Source organism: Pristiophorus japonicus, chromosome 16 (assembly GCF_044704955.1).
Source record: "Pristiophorus japonicus isolate sPriJap1 chromosome 16, sPriJap1.hap1, whole genome shotgun sequence".
Taxonomy (NCBI): Eukaryota; Metazoa; Chordata; class Chondrichthyes; family Pristiophoridae; genus Pristiophorus; species Pristiophorus japonicus.
In genome coordinates this window covers 68,524,155-68,548,563 of record NC_091992.1, presented here as the reverse complement: position 1 = coordinate 68,548,563, position 24,409 = coordinate 68,524,155, and the positions used below count along the sequence as shown (strand labels likewise).

The 24,409-nt window shown below is 47.5% G+C and overlaps 1 protein-coding gene across 1 annotated transcript in view; it reads left to right on the top strand.

Moving 5' to 3' along the window:
- LOC139226181 (MLX-interacting protein-like) overlaps window positions 1-24,409 on the top strand; it is a 413,094-nt gene that overhangs the window by 136,200 nt on the left and 252,485 nt on the right. The window contains exon 9 of the mRNA XM_070856815.1: window positions 16,697-17,321. Coding sequence (XP_070712916.1) covers window positions 16,697-17,321 — 625 coding nt within the window. The remainder of the gene's footprint in view (window positions 1-16,696; window positions 17,322-24,409) is intronic.

The following is a 24,409-nucleotide window of genomic DNA, read 5'->3' as shown; positions in this document are numbered from 1 at the left end:
CAAAAACAAAAAACAGAAAAGAGATGAGTAAAAATGGAGGGCAGAGAAAACAAAGGCAAGAAAAAAAAAGGGCTACTGAATATAAAAGGGCTGCAGGAGGGGTAAAAACTAAAAATCATGGTTTAAAAACGAGGATGAAAACACTCTACCTAAATGCACGCAGCATTCGAAATAAAGTAAATGAGTTGACGGCACAAATCATTACAAATGGGTATGATTTGGTGGCCATTACAGAAACATGATTGCAAGGTGGCCAAGACTGGGAATTAAACATACAGGGGTATCTGACGATTCAGAAAGATAGGCAAGAAGGAAAAGGAGGTGGGGTAGCTCTGTTAATAAAGGATGATATCAGGGCAGTTGTGAAGGATGATATTGGCTCCAATGAACAAAATGTTGAATCATTGTGGGTGGAGATTAGAGATAGTATGGGGAAAAAGTCAATGGTCGGCGTAGTTTAAAGGCCCCCAAATAATAACTTCACGGTGGGGCGGGCAATAATCAAGGGAATAATGGAGGCATGTGAAAAAGGAACGACAGTAGTCATGGGGGATTTTAACCTACATATCGACTGGTCAAATCAAATCACAGGGGGTAGCCTGGAGGAGGAATTCATAGAATGCATACGGGATTGTTTCTTAGAACAGTATGTAACAGAGCCTACAAGGGAGCAAGCTATCTTGGATCTGGTCCTGTGTAATGAGACAGGAAAAATAAACGATCTCCTCGTAAAAGATCCTCTCGGAATGAGTGATCACAATATGGTTGAATTTGTAATACAGATTGAGGATGAGGAAGGTGTGTCAGAAACGAGCGTACTATGCTTAAACAAAGGGGACTACAGTGGGATGAGGGCAGAGTTGGCTAAAGTAGACTGGAAACAAGGACTAAACGGTGGCACAATTTAGGAACAATGGAGGACTTTTAAGGAGCTCTTTCATAGTGCGCAAAAAAAAAATATTCCAGTGAAAAATAAGGGCGGCAAGAGAAGTGATAACCAGCCGTGGATAACCAAGGAAATAAAGGAGAGTATCAAATTAAAAACCAATGCGTATAAGGTGGCCAAGGTTAGTGGGAAACTAGAAGATTGGGAAAATTTAAAACGACAGCAAAGAATGACTAAGAAAGCAATAAAGAAAGGAAAGATAGATTACGAAAGTAAACTGGCACAAAACATAAAAACAGATAGTGAAAGCTTTTACCGATATATAAAACGGAAGAGAGTGACTAAAGTAAATGTTGGTCCCTTAGAAGATGAGAAGGGAGATTTAATAATGGGAAATGTGGAAATGGCTGAGACCTTAAACAATTATTTTGCTTCCGTCTTCACAGTGGAAGACACAAAAACAATGCCAAAATTTGCAGGCCGCAGGAATGTGGGAAGGGAGGACCTTGAGACAATCACTATCACTAGGGGAGTAGTGCTGGACAGGCTAATGGGACTGAAGGTAGACAAGTCACCTGGTCCTGATGAAATACATCCCAGGGTATTAAAAGAGATGGCTGAAGTTATAGCAGATGCACTCGTTATAATCTACCAAAATTCTCTGGACTCTGGGGAGGTACCAGTGGATTGGAGAGCAGCTAATGTAACGCCTCTGTTTAAAAAAGGGGGCAGGCAAAAGGCTGGTAACTATAGGCCGGTTAGTTTAACATCTGTAGTGGGGAAAATGCTTGAAACTATCATTAAGGAAGAAATAGCGGGACATCTGGATAGGAATAGTGCAATCAAGCAGACGCAGCATGGATTCATGAAGGGGAAATCATGTTTAACTAACTTACTGGAATTCTTTGAGGATATAACGAGCATGGTGGATAGAGGTGTACCGATGGATGTGGTGTATTTAGATTTCCAAAAGGCATTCGATAAGGTGCCACACAAAAGGTTACTACAGAAGATAAAGGTACGCGGAGTCAGAGGAAATGTATTAGCATGGATAGAGAATTGGCTGGTGAACAGAAAGCAGAGAGTCGGGATAAATGGGTCTTTTTCCGGTTGGAAATCAGTGGTTAGTGGTGTGCCACAGGGATCAGTGCTGGGACCACAACTGTTTACAATATACATAGATGACCTAGAAGAGGGGACAGAGTGTATTGCAACAAAATTTGCAGATGACACTAAGATTAGTGGGAAAGCGGGTTGTGTAGAGGACTCAGAGAGATTGCAAGGAGATTTGGATAGGTTAAGCGAATGGGCTAAGGTTTGGCAGATGGAATACAATGTCGGAAAGTGTGAGGTCATCCACCTTGGGAAAAAAAACAGTAAAAGGGAATATTATTTGAATGGGGAGAAATTACAACATGCTGTGGTGCAAAGGGACCTGGGGGTCCTTGTGTATGAATCCCAAAAGGTTAGTTTGCAGGTGCAGCAGGTAATCAGGAAGGCAAATGGAATATTGGCCTTCATTGCGAAAGGGATGGAGTACAAAAGCAGGGAGGTCTTGCTGCAACTGTATAAGGTATTGGTAAGGCCGCACCTGGAGTACTGCGTGCAGTTTTGGTCACCTTACTTAAGGAAGGATATACTAGCTTTGGAAGGGGTACAGAGACGATTCACTCGGCTGATTCGAGAAATGAGGGGGTTACCTTATGATGATAGATTGAGTAGACTGGGTCTTTACTCCTTGGAGTTCAGAAGGATGAGGGGTGATCTTATAGAAACATTTAAAATAATGAAAGGGATGGACAAGATAGAGGCAGAGAGGTTGTTTCCATTGGTGGGGGAGACTAGAACTAGGGGGCACAGCCTCAAAATACGGAGGAGCCAATTTAAAACCGAGTTGAGAAAAAATTTCTTCTCCCAGAGGGTTGTGAATCTGTGGAATTCTCTGCCCAAGGAAGCAGTTGAGGCTAGCTCATTGAATGTTTTCAAGTCAAAGATAGATAGATTTTTAACCAATAAGGGAATTAAGGGTTACGGGGAGAGGGCGGGTAAGTGGAGCTGAGTCCACGACCAGATCAGCCATGATCTTATTGAATGGCGGGGCAGGCTCGAGGGGCTAGATGGCCTACTCCTGTTCCTAATTCTTATGTTCTTATGTTCTTATGTAAGTGAAGTCCCGCATCCCTGGTACCATTCTAGTAAATCTCTTCTGCACCCTCTCAAAGGCCTTAACATCCTTCCTAAAGGCTGGTGCCCAGACTTAAACACAATACTCCAGCTGCGGCCTAATCAGTGTTTTTTAAAGGTTTGGCATAATTCCCTTGCTTTTATACTCTATGCCTCTATTTATAAAGTCAAATATCCAGTATGCCTTTTTAACAGCCTTCTCAACTTGTCCTGCCATTTCCAAAGATTTGTGTATGCACACCCCTGGTCTCTCTGTTCCTGCACCCTCTGTCATATTGTACCATTTAGTTATATTGCCGCTCCTCATTCTGCCTCCAAAATGCATTATTTCACACTTATCTGCATTGTATTTATTTCATCTGCCAAGTGTCTGTTCCTTTCACCAGTCTGTCTAAATCCTCCTGAAGCATGTTACTATCCTCCTCACTGTTTGCTATATTTCTGAGTTTTATGGCATCTGCAATCTTTGAAATTATAGCCCTGTTTACCCAAATCCGGGTCATTAATACATATCAAACTAGTTTTGGTTGTTGGAGACCAATCATCCCAGCCCCAGGACATCTCTGCAGGAGTTTCCCAGGGCAGTGTCCTAGGCCCAACCATCTTCAGCTGCTTCATCAATGACCTTCCCTCCATCATAAGGTCAGACGTGGGTATGTTCGCTGACGATTGCAGTGTTCAGTGCCATTCACAACTCTCCAGATAATGAAGCAGTTCCGTGCCCGCATGCAGCAAGATGTGTACAACACCTAGGCTTGAGCTGATAAATAGCAAGTTAGATTCACACTACACAAATCACCATCATCATCATAGGCAGTCCCTCGAAGCGAGGATGACTTGCTTCCACCCCAAAAAAGGATGAGTTCACAGGTGTTTCAATGAAGGGCCTTATATTCCAGATCCCGAACTACATGTTGAAGGGTGGAAGATGCCTGTGTGTGGATTTTTTAACGTGTGGTGGCCGTTGCATACGAGCTTGACAGAGCTAGGTCTTGGTCCAGTGGCAAGGATTACCCAAGACGACTGGAGACCTGCTCTGCTGCACAGATCTAGTGCGCGCACATATCGCTCGTGCTGCCCCTGTGCCTTCGCCTCTCCTGGACCCCAGTCACTCCCTTCTACAAACTCTTGCCGCTCCTTCGCCCCTCCTGCTGTGCCTGCCCGCACTGCAATCAGTGACCTGACTTCGCAGCTAATGCCCTCATGCAGTGGTATGCCACTGCACGCTGCTCCCTCTGATGGCCCCGGCCTGCTGATGGGAGCACGCTGCTCTACACAAATGCCAGGCAATGACTCTCTCCAACAAGAGAGAGTCTAACCACCTCCCTTTGATATATTATCATCGCAAATTCCCCATTATCGACATCCTGGGGGTCACCATTGACCAGAAACTTAACTGGACCAACCACATAAATGTCATGGCTACAAGAGCAGGTCAGAGGCTGGGTATTCTGCAGCGAGTGTCTCGCCTCCTGACTCCCCAAAGTCTTTCCACCATCTACAAGGCACATCAGGAGTGTGATGAAATACTCTCCATTTGCCTGGATGAGTGCAGCTCCAACAACATGCAAGAAGCTTGACACCATCCAGGACAAAGCAGCCCGCTTGATTGGCTCCCCATCCACCACCTTCAACATTCACTCCCTCCATCACCAATGCAATAAATCTGTTATGTGTACCAACTACAGGAAGCACTGCAGCAACTCGCCAAAGCTTCTTCGACAGCGCCTCCCAAAGCCGCGATCTCCACCACCGAGAAGGATAAGGTCAGCAGACACATTGGAACACCACCACCTCCAAGTTTCCTTCCAAGTCTTACTGTGTATCGTGTCTGAGGTGCGGTGCCCACAACTGAACACAGTACTCGAGATGGGGTCTGACCGAGCTCTATACAATTGAAGCATAACTTCCTCCCCTTTGTCTTCCAGCCCCCTTGAAATAAAGACAAACATTCTATTAGCCTTTTTGATTACTTTTTGTCCCTCTACACTGACTCTGTGATATGTGTACCTGGACACTCAAATCCCTTTGCTTCTTCACAGCTCCGAGTCTTACCCCGTTAAGAAAATATTCCGATCTGCCTTGGATCCGAAGTGGATGATCTCACACGTCCCACTCACTTAACCTGTCTGTCCCTTTGTAACTTCCTGCTCCCATTAACAGCTTACTGTGCCCCCTAACTTGGTGTCATCTGCAAATTTCTGTCTCCAGTGCTGAAATGTTGGGCTTTTTAAAATGTATTCTCAGGATATGGACATCTCTGGCATCCCAAGTGGGGGTGTAGCACAGATTCAGCAGAATAATACAAGGGCTAAAAGGGTAAATTACGAGGACAGGTTGCATAAAGTTGGTTTTTATTCCCTTGAGTTTAGAATCATAGAAATGTATGGCACGGAAGGAGGCTATTCAGCCCATCGTGTCCATACCGGCCGAACAAGAGCTATCCAGCCTAATCCCACTTTCTAGCTCTTGGATCGTAGCCCTGTAGGTTACGGCACTTCAAGTATTTTTTAAATGTGGTGAGGGTTTCTGCCTCCACCGCCCTTTCAGGCAGTGAGTTCCAGACCCCCACCACCCCCACATTTCTCCTCAACTCCCCTCGAATGCTTCTACCAATGACTTTAAATCTATGCCCCCTGGTTATCAACCCCTCTGCTAAGGGAAATAGGTCCTTCCTATCCACTCTATCTAGGCCCCTCATAATGTTAGACACCGGTCATTTGCACCGTTTTCTTTGCACTCTCTGTCTCCTCTGTTCCAAAGAAAACAACCCCAGCCTCTCCAATCTTTCCTCATGGCTGAAATTCTCCAGACCTGACAACATCCTGGTAAATCTCCTCTGTGCCCTCTCTAGTTCCATCACGTTTTTCCTATAATGTGGTGACCAGAACTAAACTTAGAAGATGGAGGGGCGAATTCATTAAGGGGTGATCTAACTGAGGTTCTTAAAATGCTGAAAGGATTGGATAGGGTAGATAGAGAGAAGCAATTTCCTCTGGTGAGGGAATCCAGAACAAGGGCACAACTTTAAAATTAGAGCTCAGCCATTCAGGATTGAAATCAGGAAACACTTTTTCACAAACGGGTAGTGCGTGCTGGGTCAATTTAAATATTTAAAACAGATTGCTAGATTTTTGTTGGGTAGCTATATCAAGTGTGGGGCAATGGCAGGTAAATGGAGCTGAGGTACAGATGAAGCATGATCGAATTGATTGGTGTAACAGGCTCGAGCGGCTGGATGACCTCCTGTTCTAATGACCTAAATGGTCCAGTTAAATATAGTTCTCTGACAGTAATAGCAGTCTTTCAGCCATTGATAAGGTTTGGAAAAAGAAGCACAAAAATGTATTGATTATGTTGAATTTTTCCTATTTATTTTTCTGTATATTTATTTCCATCGCCATTTCCATCCGGGATCTGTCAGTAAGTTCCATAAAGGAATATCCTGATAAAGGACCCTAGAATTGAGCGTAGCAGAACGTGCCGACACCACAAAGATACAACAGTAACACAGTGGGCTCCATTTTCCCCGGTCATTGGCACTGGTTTTTTTGCGCGCGGTGTTTTTTTTGATGTAAGTTTTTTAAATTAAAGTTCTCCCAAGGAATCTGCGCCAGCGTAACTGAGTTGGTAACGATTTTTTTAGGTTTTTTTTTACGTCATAGGGGGCGTTACCTCATGTCTGCTCCAGTTTTTATCATTTTTCAAAGTTTGCCCCCAAAAATGTCTCCCAGGTCGGCGTATCTAGCCACTCCTGAAAAACCTTCTGGTGAGTTAAGAGAAAGCAGCGCACATTGAGAAATCGGCACAGAAAGACGGCATTGTTTTTCATTCATGTTTTGGAGGGAGTATCAAGTTTTCATCTTTTTTTTAAACTCATACGCCACCAGGGCTGGAGGGTTGGAGCATCGGCCGGCAGAATCGGCCCCATGCCAGGACACAGGCTTGGCTGCAAAACAAGCCCGGGGGAGAAGACTGCACTAGGCAGCAAATTAGCCCATGGGGTTTGGGGGTTTGGGGGTGGGGGCAGTGGAAGGTGCTGTTTAACGCGATCGGAACAAGCCACAAGGCTGCAATGAGCCCGGGGGATTGAGGTGGGGGGGGGTCTTCCCGATCATTGCGCTTGCTCAGACCTGGGTGTGGTCCATACAGACCTTGGGGAGAAAGAACGAAGAACCTGTCCTGCCTGCCTTCCTGCCATTTTGAGCTTCTTGCAAAGGTAAAATTTAAGTGTGGGGGCACTATTGACAATGCCATACCTTGTGTGAGCCTCCTGCATCATGGTGCTGCGGAGGAGACAATTGATTCAACGCCATCGCATGAGGAACCTCAAAGCCCGTAGGGTGCTGGACAGGTGGCCTTACCCACTTCGGGTATATTGAGACAGGCTGAGTGATACAGACTGTCAGAAGGCTGCGTTTCCGCAAAGAAGTCGTAACTGAGATCTGTGAGTTGGTGAAAGCAGACCTGTAACCTAGAAACGTCAGGAGAACTGCTTTGTCAGCTGAACTTTCATTCTGTGCCTCCGGATCATTTCAAGCTACAATTGGGGATGTGTATGCCATTTCTCAACATGCAACACATGTCTGCATTCGACAGGTGATTGCTACACTATATGCCCGGAGGAATGACTACATAAAGTTCCCCATGACCACCCAGACAATGCGTGACAGGGCTGTGAGCTTCTCCAGGACTGCTGGCTTCCCAAAGATACAGGGTTGCATTGATTGTACCCTCATCGCCTTGCAAGCAATTTTGGAGGATTCTGAGATGTACAGGAACAGAAAAGGCATCCATTCCATTAATGTACAGCTCGTGTGTGGCGACATGCATCGCATTGTGTCAGTTGATGCAAGATCCCCTGGAAGCACCCCTGCGTTCATCCTTCGCGAGAGCGTTATAACTGCCATGTTTCAGTAGCAGCCAGAAGGGAAGAGCTGGCTCCTGGGAGACAAAGGGTACGGCCTTGCCACCTGGCTCATGATGCCCCTACATGTAACCCAGACGGTAGCTGACCGGGAAGACAACATGTCGCACATCGCGACGTGCAGCATAATAGAGAGGACCATTGGCATCTTGAAACAGCGCTTCCAATACCTGGACCATTTCGGAGGCTACTTGCAATACTCCCCTGAGATTGTGTGCTGCATGCTTCACAACTTAGCCATCATGAGGCAGCAGCAGCTGGTAGTAGAAGACCCACCTGAGGTGATAGTGGCTGATGATGATGAGGAAGATGCAGATGACGGGGAGGAGAATAAGGACGAGGAAGCCATGCAAGTACCTGAACCCGGAGCATGATGCTGGAGGAGGGCGGGCCGTCGTGCCCCTTTAACGATTGCTCGAGCCTTGCGCCAGCAGTTCATCTGTGAACGCTTTGCTGTCTGAAGGCTCAGCGGCAACTATTCCACATGGACCGTGTTTACTGTTTGGACCTGTTCCGTAATGTTGTGTTGTGTTAATGGAACAAATAATGGAAATGATTCTTGTTTACTTCAAAAGTTGTGTTAATAATGGAACAAATAACGTAAAAGATTCAGTTTTAATTTAAAATATATTTTATTCAAAAGTTTGACAAACAGTTCTTTGCATTTAACTTAACTTTAATAAAATGATTCTTGAATCAAGTTTTCAGTTAAGATCACTACAAACTCTAAGATCACTTAAAAACTTTAAGATCACTTACTAACTTTTAAACTTGTAAATTTACATAACTTACAAAAAACTTTTGATTTGAGAACAACAGCAGCAGCAAAGAAAGGCTGCACCCATCTCTCCTCCACCTTATAAGACCGCCCGCTGCGCTTGGTCTTGGTGACTCCACCACCCCTGCCCACAGGCGGTGGCCCAGTGTTTCTGGGGTTGGTACCAAGCTTGTTCTTTCAGACATCTTGGGTAATGCACACCTGTTGAGCGGGGGGTGGGGGTAGGGGGCATGCGGTAATGTGGAAAGCTGGTCTGCGGATTGGAGTGGGAGTGGCAGTTGATTCTGTCAATGGCCGTGGGGTCTGGGCGTGTTCCCTTATTGCAGCAGCTAACTCCAACATGCCCTCCCTCATGTGCCCTGACAGTGTCTCAACTACCTCCAACATTCCCTCCCTCATGTTCACTGAGAGTGTCTGAACGACCTGTGACAGTCCCTCCCTCATGTTCATAGAAACATAGAAAGTAGGTGCAGGAGCAGGCCATTCAGCCCTTCGAGCCTGCACCACCATTCAATATGATCATGGCTGATCATGCAACCTCAGTACCCCATTCCTGCTTTCTCTCCATACCCCTTAATCCCTTTAGCTGTAAGAGCCATATCTAACTCCCTTTTGAATATATCTAATGAACTGGCCTCAACAACTTTCTGCGGCAGGAAATTCCACAGGTTAACAACTCTCTGGGTGAAGAAGTTACTCCTCATCTCGGTCCTAAATGGCTTACCCCTTATCCTTCGACTGTGACCCCTGGTTCTGGACTTCCCCAACATCGGGAACATTCTTCTTGCATCTAACCTGTCCAATCCCGTCAGAATTTGATATGTTTCTATGAGATCCCCTCTCATTTTTCTAAATTCCAGTGAATATAAGCCTAGTTGATCCAGTCTTTCTTCATATGTCAGTCCTGCCATCCCGGGAATCAGTCTGGTGAACCTTCGCTGTACTCCCTCAATAGCAAGAACGTCCTTCCTCAGATTAGACCAAAACTGCACACAATACTCAAGGTGTGGTCTCACCAAGGCCCTGTACAACTGCAGTAAGACCTCCCTGCTCCTATACTCAAATCCCCTTGCTATGAAGGCCAGCATGCCATTTGCCTTCTTTACTGCCTGCTGTACCTGCATGCCTACCTTCAATGACTGATGTACTATGAAACCCAGGTACATCAGTCATTGAAGGTAGGCAATGACTGATGTACCTGGGTGTCATGGTACATCAGCCACCCTTTTACTAATCTGTCACCATTCAAATAATAATCTGCCTTCCTGTTTTTGCAACCAAAGTGGATAACCTCATACTTATCCACATTATACTGCATCTACCATGCATTTGCCCATTAACCTAACCTGTCCAAGTCACCCTGCAGCCTCCTAGCATCCTCCTCACAGCTCGCACTGCCACCCAGCTTAGTGTCATCTGCAAACTTGGAGATATTACATTCAATTCCTTCGTCTAAATCATTAATGTATTTGTAAATTGCTGGGGTCCCAGCACTGAACCCTGCGGCACTCCACTAGTCAACTGCCTGCCATTCTGAAAAGGCCTTGTTTATTCCCACTCTTTGCTTCCTGTCTGCCAACCAGTTCTCTATCCATGTCAATACATTACCCCCAATACCATGTGCCTTAATTTTGCACACTAATCTCTTGTGTGGGACCTTGTCAAAAGCCTTTTGAAAGTCCAAATACACCACATCCACTGGTTCTCCCTTGTCCACCCTACTAGTTACATCCTCAAAAAATTCTAGAAGATTTGTCACTGACATGGTTTCAGCTGACTGAGATATTCCCTCACTCATGGTCCCGGACATCGTTCCCATTTCTTGTGAGAATGTTGTTATTTATCCCGACAGTCCCGATACCTCATCACCCACCCCATGGTGTCCAGGAGTGATCGCGTAAGGTCAATGCTCTCCGCACTCATTGCCATCATCTGAACCACATCTGTTAGATCCTGCACCTCAGGAGAGCGCGGTCAAGTTCTCCTTCCCCTCCTCACCCCGGGTGTGGCTCGCACCCCACCACTGGGACCCGCAGCCTCGGACAGTGGGGTCCTGGGTGTGCCTCGCTGCACCCCACTGGGACCCGCAGCCTGGGACAGTGGGGCCCTGGGTGTGTCTCACTGCACCCCACCACTGGGACCCGCAGCCTCGGACAATGGGGCCCTGGGTGTGCCTCACTGCACCCCACCACTGGGACCCGCAGCCTCGGACAGTGGGACCCTGGGTGTGCCTCACTGCACCCCACCACTGGGACCCGCAGCCTCGGACAGTGGGACCCTGGGTGTGCCTCACTGCACCCCACCACTGGGACCCGCAGCCTCAGACAGTGGGGCCCTGGGTGTGCCTCGCTGTACCCCACCACTGGGACCCGCAGCCTGGGACAGTGGGGCCCTGGGTGTGACTGGCAGCATCCCACTGGGACCCGCAGCCTCGGACAGTGTGGCCCTGGGTGTGCCTCGCTGTACCCCACTGGTATCCCTAGCCTTGGATGGTGGGAAACCATGGAATGTCCCACCAGCACTCAAACCACTAGTCATTGAAGGGGCTGGCATCTCAATGGGCAGCACCTGCTCCTCCTCAAAAATCAGTAAAACACTGGAGGCTTCATCCATCTCCATCACCTACCCCTCCCCCTCACCCCCATGCTCTTGGTCTGGAAAGTGTGATTGGAAGATGTTCTCCTCTTCAGGCTCGTTCTTGTCTGAATTTTCTTCTGCATCGTCAGGGTTAGCCTCAAGTTCTGCAAAATATAAGAGAACAGACAAATGGTTAGCAGCAGAGGAGGGGGCAGGGTGGGTGGTATGAGTAGGCTCACACAGCGCAGGCAGCAGGCTGATTTGATGGACCACGATGAATGATAGCACATTGCATCAACCGAAGCATAGCTGACGCAGGCATCCCCATGAACCGAAGCATGGCTAGCCCGCGCAGTACTTAACATTTAGCAAAGCCAGACTGTGGAATTTGCAGGACTTACCCTCTCCCTTGAGTGTGGGCCCAGCTTGTGCAGTGGTGGTTGCTTTTTTCCAGGCAGGACCCATCAAAGCAGCGACCCTCTGTTCCAAGGGTGTCAGTGGCTGCAGATTTGCCGGGCCTCCTCCTGTTCAAGTTCTTTCCCTTTTGTTGTGTGCCACCTTCCTCTGCAAAGATGAAAATATAACTTTTTAGAGCGGATGTCTTTCTGCTGTGTGGGGCATATACAGATGGTCACATTTACAATTGCAATTCCATTGAAAAATGAAAATATTACTTACACTAACTACTTGACCAAGGACCTGCCACTTTTTGCACTGGCCTCCAGACCTCTGGGTGGTTACCATTGCACAGTAATCTTCTGCAAGTTGGTTCCTGCGTTTCTTCATTTCTTTGGGTGCAACTTTTATGTGGCCTCTGCTGGTGTCCAGCTCGTGCCATCTGCCCTCAATTACAGTAACTAGTGCCTCCACTTCATCCTGTAAGAAATTCTTGGTCCTTGAGCCATGTTGCATCTTGTATTGCAGCTCCAATTTTTCCAATGTTTTCACACAGCACTCAATGTTCTCACACACACAACTGCTTCTTTAAAAATGGCCGATTGCAGACCGGGAGCTGTACTGCACATGCGTACCCATTGGAATCATGTCAAAAACGGCAATTTTTTTCCCGCACATGCGCAGAAGATGCAGCATCATTTTTTCTGTGCAGACAGCAGGTTTCCCCCCCAAAGTGACTGAACAGGCAGCATGATGCCAAATTTGAAAAATACAGCAGGGAAACTTGGGACAAATATTTTTGGAGTATTTCTGGCCTAGAAAAACGGGTGTAACTCTGGCAATATGCAAAAAAACAGCCTTGGGCCCAATACCTTTCTTCACAGTAGAAGACACTAAAAGCATCCCAATAATAATAGATAATCAAGGGGCTATAGGGAGGGAGGAACTTAAAACTATGACTAGAGCAAAAGTACTAGGCAAACTAATGGGACTAAAGACGGACAAGTCCCCTGGACCTGATGGCTTACATCCTAGGCTCTGGCTGCAGAGATATTGGATGCATTGGTTATAATCTACCAAAATTCCCTGGATTCTGGGGAGGTCCCAGCGGATTGGAAAACCGCAAATGTAACGCCCCTATTCAAGAAAGGAGGGAGACAGAAAGCAGGAAACTATAGACCAGTTAGCCTAACATCTGTCATTGGGAAAATGCTGGAGTCCGTTATTAAGGAAGCAATAGCAGGACATTTAAAACATAATACAGTCCAGCAGAGTCAAAATGTTTTTATGAAAGGGAAATCGTGTTTGACAAATTTGCCGGAGTTCTTTGATGATGTAACGCACAGGGTGGATAAGGGGGAACCAGTGAATGTGGTGTATTTGGATTTCCAGAAGGCATTCGGTAAGGTGCCACATAAAAGGTTACTGCACAAGATAAGAGCTCACACCGTTGAGGGTAATATATTAGCATGGATAGAGGATTGGCTAACTAACAGAAAACATAGAGTCGGGATAAATGATAAATGGGTCATTTTCAGGTTGGCAAACTGTAACTAGTGGGGTGCCACAGGGATCAATGCTGGGGCCTCAACTATTTACAATCTATTTTAATGACTTGGATGACGTACCATCAGCCGATTTCCTTAAAGGGACCATGCGTAAATTTAATTTGACAGCTGTGCTGTCAGTGTTCTACAGCATTGAGGTGCTGCAAACACTGCACAGAGGTGCACGGCTGCACCCACACACTCCCATGACATCATTGCATGCAGGGAGGTCCTCTTCCTTTCCCATGGGTGGAAGAGCCCTCCCCAGGAGACCAAGGCAGCTCGGTTGCACGTTGCACAGGAGGACACAAGCAGGGGTGTGATCTGGAGGACCAGGCTGCAGTGGCGCAAACCTTTCAATGATCTCAGTCGATCACGAAATGTTACTGCAAAGCCACACTCAACCTCATCCTGCTGTGCTTCACATCACATTCCCATCACTCTGTCATCCCTACCCTACTCCTGCATATCTTTGCTCACACCAACTTACTTTGCGCCTCCACCCATCCCTCTCTATCTACATCATCACTTCTCCATCTCACTAGCCATCCCTCATACTCACCCTCATCCTCGTCCAATCATACCACAAGGGTAGGCACGTGTTCATGTTGTATGTTCATGTAAAGATTCTGTTAATGTGGTGACAAACATTGAAACCTTTACTTTCAACAATTTGCATTCTTGGACAGATCTGTGTACACCTTTGGAAGTAGCTTAGTGACATAACGGTACCTCTCTTTCCCCCCCCCCCCGCAATGGTGATGAGTGTGAAAGGAATGGCTTGGGCATTGTAGGGATGTTTATGGTGTTGGTGTGGGGTGGTGCCAACCTGGTGCAACATGTGGCAGTCAGGGTGTACAGCATCTAGTGAAGTAAATGTGGCCATGGTGAGGCCATCCCTGGTGACCCAGGCAGTAATGTGATCGGGTGCTAATGCCCTGTGTCCTGTGCAGCATCAGGTGATTGTGGAGAAGGTTGGTGTTGTTGGTGCTGCTGGTGTTGGGGCTGATCGTGGTGGGATTCTGAAGACCAAGCTGAGATAGTTTCAAAGGCACTGATGCTGATGTAATAGACGGCAGGTGAAGTTGAGATGACAGAAGCGATCTGTCAATGGTGAGAGAGGTTGTTCCAATGAGGTGACACTGGATAGAGAGTTTTCTCCAAACACTTGCAATCTGCATAAAGATCAATTGTCTTCCCAATGCAGTAAGCAACAGCTTCTGAGCCTGGAAAGTGGACAGCTTTGAGATGGGAGCTTTTTCGCACATTTGCAGCTGTCAAGTAAAGAAATGATTTCATGGTCACACAACTCCTGACCTCTTTACCTGGCGCGATCCCCGAGCAGGATTGACCCGTGAGCGACCTCTAAAGGTGAGCTCAATTTACTTCTTAATGGGCTGTTCACAAGGTGATAATGACCTGAATTGCCTCCCCTGCCGCTGCGTGTCGGGTCTGTTCAGCGCCGACAGACTCGACATTTGGGAAAGGTGCGTGGCAGCGGGTTGACAGTGAGGTCCTGACCCGCTGTCAAAAAAGAATTATCACCTGACCCGCCACCAAACGTGCCCGTTGACCCCCCCCCCCATCGCTTCTGGTAACCCACACTGCTAGTTGAAGCATGCCCATATATTCTTCCTGCAAGAACCATGTCAGCAAAATGGACAATGGCTTCATCAGCTATACACATGAAGGAAGCAAGTTATTTTAAACCTTTATAAATCACTGGTTAGGCCTCAGCTGGAGTATTGTATCCCATTCTGGACACCGCACTTTAGGAAGGATTTCAAGGCCCTGGAGAGGGTGCAGATGGGATTTACTAGAATGGTTCCAGGGATGAGGGACTTCAGTTATGTGCAGAGACTGGAGATGTTGGGATTGCTCTCCTTAGAGGTGCTCAAAATTAAGAGATTTTGAAAAGAGTAAATAAGGAGAAACTGGCAGTAAGGTCGGTGACCCGAGGACACAGATTAAAGATAATTGGCAAAAGAACCAGCGACAAGATGAGGAGAATGTTTTTACGCAGCAAGTTGTTGTGATCAGGAATGCACTGCCTGAAAGGGCGGTGGGAGCAGTTTCAATAGTAACTTTCAAACTGGGAATTGGAGGGGAGAGTATTTGCAGAGCTATGGAGAAGGAGCAAGGGCGTGGAACTAATTATCTAGCTCTTTCAAAGAGTCGGCACAGGTTCGGCGGGACTAATGGCGGCCTCCTGCACTGTATCCTTCCAAGTCTTCCTCGATTCTCAGGGACTACCTATGATGATGATCCTTCCATGAATGGACGCCAAGATCACAATTATAAAATGGACACATCCTAATTTTCTGATGGACAAATAATTTTTTTTCCTACATAGTACAATTAGGCATGAATAATAATTGTGAAAACAGAGAGAGCCAGCATGAATTTGTAAACGGTAGTTAATGCCTGCCAAAGCTGATTGTATTGTTTGAGGTGACTAAAGTAGTGGACAGGGGAATGTCTATGGATGTTATTTATATGGGCTTCCAGATGTTCCTATGAGAGAGAGTGAGAATCCCCAGTGATGCCCTTTCCTGCTCACAGCCAGATTGAGAGGCCGACTGTCGGGCGGAAGGCCTGCAGCACCAGGCCACAGCTGGGGCGTGGAGAGGGGGGATGGAGCGAGAGATCGTGGGTGAGTGGGGACGTCGGTCGGGAGGGTGAGGGGCCGGAGAGATCACGGAGGGGGGAATCACTGGGTAGCGGTGGGGTGGGGGGAGGTGGTTCTGATCACGGTGAGGTTAACAGGCAAAGTATTCCTGCTCTGCTGGCAAGGCACTTAGCTGTTAGATCCAGCGGTGCTCGCCTGGAAAACCGGCCTGCAACCATTAAACCTGAAACACAACTATAATCTGAGGCACGCAGCCTCATTAAAATATTTAAATGCTGGACCTGCCTCTGGAGAGCAGGTTAGTCCCCTGCCCCCCAGCCTGCCTCCGTTAACATCCGAAGCTGGAAGCGGGTTGGGGTCAGGTTTCCCAGTTTTGAAATTCTAACTTCTGCCCCCCTGCCTCCGCCCCAATGTCTGTCCTGCAGGGGTCAATACTACCCCCAAAGCCTCACCTAGAGGGACTGATTCCTCAGCACCCTAAACCTGTGTAATTCTGCAAGTGTCGCTCAGTTGTCTTTAACAAACAAAATCTGTTTTCTGTTTTTGCATATTTCTCCAGAGCGGTTTTGGATGCGAGTGATATAAACCGAGTCATCACTGCTCTCAACTGGGATCGGTGTTACCCTTTTTGCACGCGTTTACTTTTTCGATATGTTAATGCACAGAGGAAAATACAGCTGTTAGGCGGGGCATTCGGATAATGGTTAAGTATTGAAAGTTATTACACCATTGAAATGAGCACGTTGTTGTCTGCTTTTCTCTTGACCCACAGGCAGATGTACTCTTAGACCTTGGGCTCCGACTGGGAGGGGCCATTCCTGCTGCCGCAATCTCCAATCAGCTTCTTCATGGTTCCACAGTGCCTTCAGAGATTATCGACAGTCGGAGTGCTATGTTTTCTGGATCAAGGTTCCAGTCACCAGTATACTACGAACAGGGGGCAGGGTATCTACTGCCAGATCAGCCGTCCTGCATAGCTTCGTACTGCAGCACGATGGTGTCCGCTCCAAGTGCTACAATCAGTGAGCAAGAACCACCCTATTGTTCAGTGCCTCTTCACAATTCAAAGTCCATATACGGAACTAATGTATGTTCCTCATTGAGTGCTCACCCTGCTCCCACACCTTTTAACCAGCACATTTCAACACTGACCTTTCCTCCATCCATGGTACTGTCTTCTCCAGCCACCAGCCCATTATCCTCCACAGCACCCTCCTCTGATCAGCTGGTGGCACCTTTGCAGCAAGTCTCGGGTTTCGCTTTGCCCAAAGTGCAGTCGCTGAGGTCAGGGTCAAGGCAGAAACACAAGACTGTGAACCAGGAAGTGGAGTCATCCTCCATGTTACCCTCGACTGTATCTGCGCAGAACCTTGACCTGATCCAACTGGCCTCAGCAGGTAAACTAGTCACCTATCTCAAATAGTGATTTAATATTCAAATATATTGTTCAAAGTACTTACATAATTCTAATAAACATTGCAGAGTGTTTTAAGCCTGATTACTGGATAGGGAGCTCTATGTTGTGCTTTAATGAGACTATGGCTTCCTAGTTCAGCATAAGCCATCAGTACCTAGTGTACCGTCACTTTAAACATATTCTTCAAATGCAGCGGTCCCATAAGTTGGAAGGATCCTCTACAGGTTGCACCAGAGATTGGTCCTATGGGTCGAGTTTCTCCAGTTAAACATCGGTAGCTCTGTAAACCTGCACCCATCACAGGCAGGTTCAATGTGGCAAGCGCATAAGAACATAAGAAATAGGAGCAGGAGTAAACCATACGGCCCCTCGAGCCTGCTCCGCCATTCAATAAGATCATGGCTGATCTGATCATGGACTCGGGTCCACTTCCCTGCCCGCTCGCCATAACCCCTTATCCCCTTATCGGTTAAGAAACTGTCTATCTCTGCCTTAAATTTATTCAATGTCCCAGCTTCCACAGCCCTCTGAGGCAGCGAATTCCACAGATTTACAACCCTCTGAGAGAAGAAATTCTTCCTCATCTCTGTTTTAAATGGCAGCCCCTTATTCTAAGATCATGCTCTCTAGTTCTAGTCTCCCCCATCAGTGGAAACATCGTCTCTGCATCCACCTTGTCAAGCCCCCTCATAATCTTATACATTTCGATAAGATCACTTCTCATTCTTCTGAATTCCAATGAGTAGAGGCCCAACCTACTCAACCTTTCCTCATAAGTCAACCCCCTCATCTCCGGAATCAACCTAGTGAACCTTCTCTGAACTGCCTCCAAAGCAAGTATATCCTTTCTTAAATATGGAAATCAAAACTGCATGCAGTATTCCAGGTGTGGCCTCACCAATACCTTATATAGCCTTAACAAGACTTCCCTGCTTTTATACTCCATCCTCTTTGTAATAAAGGCCAAGATTCCATTGGCCTTCCTGATCACTTGCTGTACCTGCATACTAACCTTTTGTATTTCATGCACAAGTACCTCCAGGTCCTGCTGTACTGCAGCACTTTGCAATCTTTCTCCATTTAAATAATAACTTGCTCTTGATTTTTTCCTGCCAAAGTGCATAACCTCACACTTCCAACATTATACTCCATCTGCCAAATTTTTGCCCACTCACTTAGCCTATCTATGTTCTTTTGTGGTTTTTTTTTTTGTGACCTTCTCACACATTGTTTTTCCTCCCATCTTTGTATGAGCACCATAGAGCGGATAATTACTGTACCATTTAACACATGGCATGGGTCCTCAACACTTTCAATATTGAGGAGAGGGGAACTCATTCTGTTTGGACCTTGGGTTCAGGGCACCTTTGAGCCCACATTGGCTCCTCCAAACACCTTCAGCCAGTTAAGGATCTCCCAGCAGTTGCAGGGAGCAGCAGTAGCGTCGGAGGTGGAGCGGGACGTTGGTGAGGCCTACAACAGGCCCAGCAGTGGCAGGGAGCAGCAGCAGCATCGGAGGTGGAGCGGGACGTTGGTGAGGCCTACAACAGGCCCAGCAGTGGCAGGGAGCAGCAGCAGCATCGGAGGTGGAGCGGGACGTTGGTGAGGCCTACAACAGGCCCAGCAGTGGCAGGGAGCAGCAGCAGCATCGGAGGTGGAGCGGGACGTTGGTGAGGCCTACAGCAGGCCCAGCAGTGGCAGGGAGCAGCAGCAGCGTCGGAGGTGGAGCGGGACGTTGGTGAGGCCTACAACAAGCCCAGCAGCGGCAGGGAGCAGCAGCAGCGTCGGAGGTGGAGCGGGACGTTGGTGAGGCCTACAACAGGCCCAGCAGTGGCAGGGAGCAGCAGCAGCGTTGGAGGTGGAGCGGGACGTTGGTGAGGCCTACAACAGGCCCAGACGGTGCAGCTGTAGCGGGGAGGCAAAAAAGAAGTAGAAAGAAATCGAAAGGTGACGTCACAGCCAAGGGGGTAAATGATTGGTAAGTAGCTTTTCTTTTTCTTTTCTTTATCAGTAAGTAACCTTTAGCCTTGTTGCCAAATTAATTAATCTAAGGGTTAAGACATGGCAGGAGAGCTCGGTCACGTGTTATGCTCCTCCTATACTATGTGGGAAGTCAGGGACGACTCCAGTGTTCCTGACGACTACGTGTGCGGGAAGTGTGTCTGCCTCCAGCTCCTGACGAAACGCGTTGCGGAACTGGAGCTGCAGATGGATTCACTCTGGAGCATCCACGATGCTGAGAATGACGTGACTAGCACGTTTAGCGAGTTAGTCTTACCGCAGGTTAAAGGTACACAGCCAGATAGGGGATGGGTGACCAACAGGAAGAGCAGTGCAAGTAAGGTAGTGCAGGGGTCCCCTGCAGTCATCCCCCTGCAAAACAGATACACCGCTTTGGGTACTGTTGAGGGGGATGACTCATCGGGGGAGGGCAGCAGCAACCAAGTTCATGGCACCGTGGGTGGTTCTGCTGCACAGGAGAGCAGGAAAAAGAGTGGGAGAGCGATAGTGATAGGGGATTCGATTGTAAGAGGAATAGATAGGCATTTCTGCGGCCGCAACCGAGACTCCAGGATGGTATGTTGCCTCCCTGGTGCAAGGGTCAAAGATGTCTCGGAGCGGGTGCAGGACAATCTGAAAAGGGAGGGTGAACAGCCAGTTGTCGTGGTGCATATAGGTACAAATGACATAGGTAAAAAATGGGATGAGGTCCTTCGAGACGAATTTGGGGAGCTAGGAGCTAAATTTAAAAAGTAGGAACTCAAAAGTAGTAATCTCAGGATTGCTACCAGTGCCACGTGCTAGTCAGTGTAGGAATCGCAGGATAGCTCAGACGTGGCTTGAGGAGTGGTGCAGAAGGGAGGAATTCAAATTCCTGGGACATTGGAGCCGATTCTGGGGGAGGTGGGACCAGTACAAACCGGACGGTCTGCACCTGGGCAGGACCGGAACCAATGTCCTTGGGGGAGTGTTTGCTAATGCTGTTGGGGAGGAGTTAAACTAACATGGCAGGGGGGTGCGAACCTATGCAGGGAGACACAGGGAAATAAAATGGAAGCAGAAGCAAAAGATAGAAAGAAGAATCGTAAAAGTGGAGGGCAGAGAAACCCAAGGCAAAAAACAAAAAGGGCCACATTACAGCAAAATTCTAAAGGGGCAAAATGTGTTAAAAAGACAAGCCTGAAGGCTCTGTGTCTCAATGCGAGGAGTATTCGGAATAAGGTGGATGAATTAACTGTGCAGATAGCAGTTAACGGATATGATGTAATTGGCATCGCGGAGACATGGTTCCAGGGTGACCAAAGCTGGGAACTCAACATCCAAGCGTATTCAGCATTTAGGAAGGATAGACAGAGAGGAAAAGGAGGCGGGGTGGCGTTGCTGGTTAAAGAGGAATTTAATGCAATAGTAAGGAGGGACATTAGCCTAAATGATGTGGAATCGGTATGGGTGGAGCTGCGGAATACCAAAGGGCAGAAAACGCTCGTGGGAGTTGTGTACAGACCACCAAACAGTAGTAGTGAGGTTGGGGACAGCATCAAACAAGAAATAAGGGATGTGTGCAATAAAGGTACAGCAGTTATCATGGGCGACTTTAATCTACATATTGATTGGGCTAACCAAACTGGTAGCAATGCAGTGGAGGAGGATTTCCTGGAGTGTATTAGGGATGGTTTTCTAGACCAATATGTCGAGGAACCAACTGGAGAGCTGGCCATCCTCGACTGGGTGATGTGTAATGAGAAGGGACTAATTAGCAATCTTGTTGTGCGAGGCCCCTTGGGGAAGAGTGATCATAATACGGTAGAATGGAGAGTGACACAGTGAATTCGGGAACTAGGGTCCTGAACTTAAGGAAAGGTAACTTCGATGCTTTGAGGCGTGAATTGGCTAGACTAGACTGGCAAAGGATACTCAAAGGGTTGACGGTGGATAAGCAATGGCAAACATTTAAAGATCACATGGATGAACTTCAGCAATTATACATCCCTGTCTGGAGTAAAAATAAAACAGGGAAGGTGGCTCAACCACGGTTAACAAGGGAAATTAGGAATAGTGTTAGAACCAAGGAAGAGGCATATAAATTGGCCAAATAAAGCAACAAACCTGAGGACTGGGAGAAATTTAGAATTCAACAGAGGAGGACTAAGGGTTTAATTAAGAGGGGGAAAATAGAGTACGAGAGGAAGCTTGCAGGGAACATAAAAACTGACTGCAAAAGCTTCTGTAAATATGTGAAGAGAAAAAAATTAGTGAAGACAAACGTAGGTCCCTTGCAGTCAGATTCGGGTGAATTTATAATGGGGAACAAAGAAATGGCAGACCAATTGAACAAATACTTCGGTTCTGTCTTCACGAAGGAAGACACAAATAACCTTCCGGATGTACTAGGGGACAGTGAGAAAGAGGAACTGAAGGATATCCTTATTAAGCGGGAAATTGTGTTAGGGAAATTGATGGGATTGAAGGCTGATAAATCCCCGGGGCCTGATAGTCTGCATCCCAGAGTACTTAAGGAAGTGGCCATGGAAATAGTGGATGCATTGATGATCATTTTCCAACAGTTTATCAACTCTGGATCAGTTCCTATGGACTGGAGGGTAGCTAATGTAACACCATTTTTTAAAAAAGGAGGGAGAGAGAAAAGGGGGAATTATAGACTGGTTAGCCTGACATCAGTAATGGGGAAAATGTTGGAATCAATCATTAAGGATGAAATAGCAGCGCATTTGGAAAGCAGTGACAGGATCGGTCCAAGTCAGCATGGATTTATGAAAGGAAAATCATGCTTGGCGAATCTTCTGGAATTTTTTGAGGATGTAACTAGCAGAGTGGACAAGGGAGAACCAGTGGATGTGGTGTATTTGGACTTTCAAAAGGCTTTTGACAAGGTCCCGCACAAGAGATTGGTGTGCAAAGTCAAAGCACATGGTATTGGAGGTGTCATATATGTAACCTCTATGTAACACCACTGCTATACTGTATATACTTAAGCAATGCACACCTTGACCACAGTGGGTGAACTTGTAGGAGACACTCCTTATCTGGTCATCCAGGTATATAAAGGGAGATCCCACGGAGGGTCATCACTTCTTGGTTCTGTGAATAAAGGTTCAGGTCATAGAGTGACCTTGTCCATAGGATGTGCCTCGTGTGGGTTTTGTGACATTGGCAACGAGAAACGGGAATCAACGACCCACGAGAATGGCCACCAGTAGCACAGAGGAAGGGTACTGTGTTGGTGAGGACTGGGCCAATTTCATTGAGAGGCTCTAGCAAAGCTTTGTCATGAAAGAATGGCTGGGAGATGCAGCGGCCAACAAGCGAAGGGCCCATCTGCTGACCAGCTGCGGACATAAGACTTACGCGCTCATGAAGGACCTACTAGCACCCGAAAAGCCGGCAGACAAAACCTTTGAAGAGCTCAGAAAACTAATTGGTGAGCACCTCAAACCGGTGAGCAGCGTACACATGGCCCGACACAGATTCTACACCCATCAACGTCGTGAAGTACAGAGCATACCGCTTCGTTGCGGACCTCCGGCGTTTGGCCAGCCTCTAAGTTCACAGACGCCTGCAGGGGGGAGGTGTTAAGGGACTTCTTTATTTAGGGCATCGGTCATGCGGGGATTTTCCGAAAGTTAATTGAGACCAAGGACTTGACTTTGGAAGCGGCGGCGTTGATGGCTCAGACTTTCATGGCGGGGGAGGAGGAAACCAAGATAATATACGCGCGCAATTCTGCCTCCAATGCAGCGGGGATCAGGGAGTCAATATCATAAACACGACTCAGAGCCCCACAGGCAGACAAGGGCAGTTCGACACACCCCAGGCAGCAATAGACCCCAGAGTAGGTTTTCAACAGAGACAATGGCAGGCTGAACGGACATTTACGCCATCACAGTGGACAATGCGGTCCGGGATGGGGCCATTGACATCCACTAACAGGGTACTCAAGAGCAGTCAAAGGGACAATCAGAGAGGAATGCCGGGTCATAGCTCCTTTGTTCACAACAATGGGAATCTCAGTTCATGCTGGAGGTGTGGGGGCAAACACTCTGCCAGGACTTGCAGGTTTCAGCAATTTGTCTGCAGAAATTGCAACCTCAGTGGCCATTTAGCTCAAATGTGCAGGAAGCCTGTAACCAGGCTAATTTACAAGGCGGATGGACCAGAAGAGGGGTCTGTGAGGCAGGATGACTCTTGGGGCAAATCAATGGACACTGAAGTTCAGCGGGTTCATGTGGCAAACATTCACAGCTCATATACCAAAACGTCACTAATGATGATAAAGGTCTTATTAAACGGCATCCCTGTATGCATGGAGCTGGACACGGGGGCCAGTCAGTCACTCATGAGCGTTCAGCAATTCGAAAAGCTGTAGTCACTCAAAGCCAGTAGACCCAAACAAGAACGCATTGAGACACAACTATGGACGTATACCAAAGAAATCATTCCAGTACTAGGCAGTGTAATGTTGGCGGTCACACACAATGGATCAGTGAACTGGCTGCCGCTCTGGATTGTCCCGGATAATGTTCCCGCACTGTTGGGGAGGAGCTGGTTAGCTGAGATGAACTGGAAATGGGGGGATGTGCACGCAATATCATCTGTGGAGCGAAGTTCGTGCTCACAAATCCTACAACAATTTGAGTCACTATTCCAACCTGGCGTCGGGACGTTCAAAGGTACCAAAGTAGTGATACGCATCACCCCGGACGCCAGACCAGTGCACCACAAAGCCAGAGCGTTGCCGTATGTGATGCGGGAGAAAATTGAGAGTGAATTGGACCGTTTGCTGAGAGAGGGCATCACCTCGCCCGTTGAATTCAGCGACTGGGCGAGCCCCATCGTCCCCGTCCTAAAAGCGGATGGTTCTGTCAGGATCTGTGGCGACTACAAGGCCACTATCAATCGGGTGTCCCTACAAGACCAATACCCGCTCCCGAGAGCGGAGGATCTTTTCGCCACGCTGGCAGGCGGCAAGCTGTTTACCAAGTTGGATCTCACTTCAGCCTACATGACCCAAGAACTGGCCGACGAATCTAAACTACTGACCACCATCAC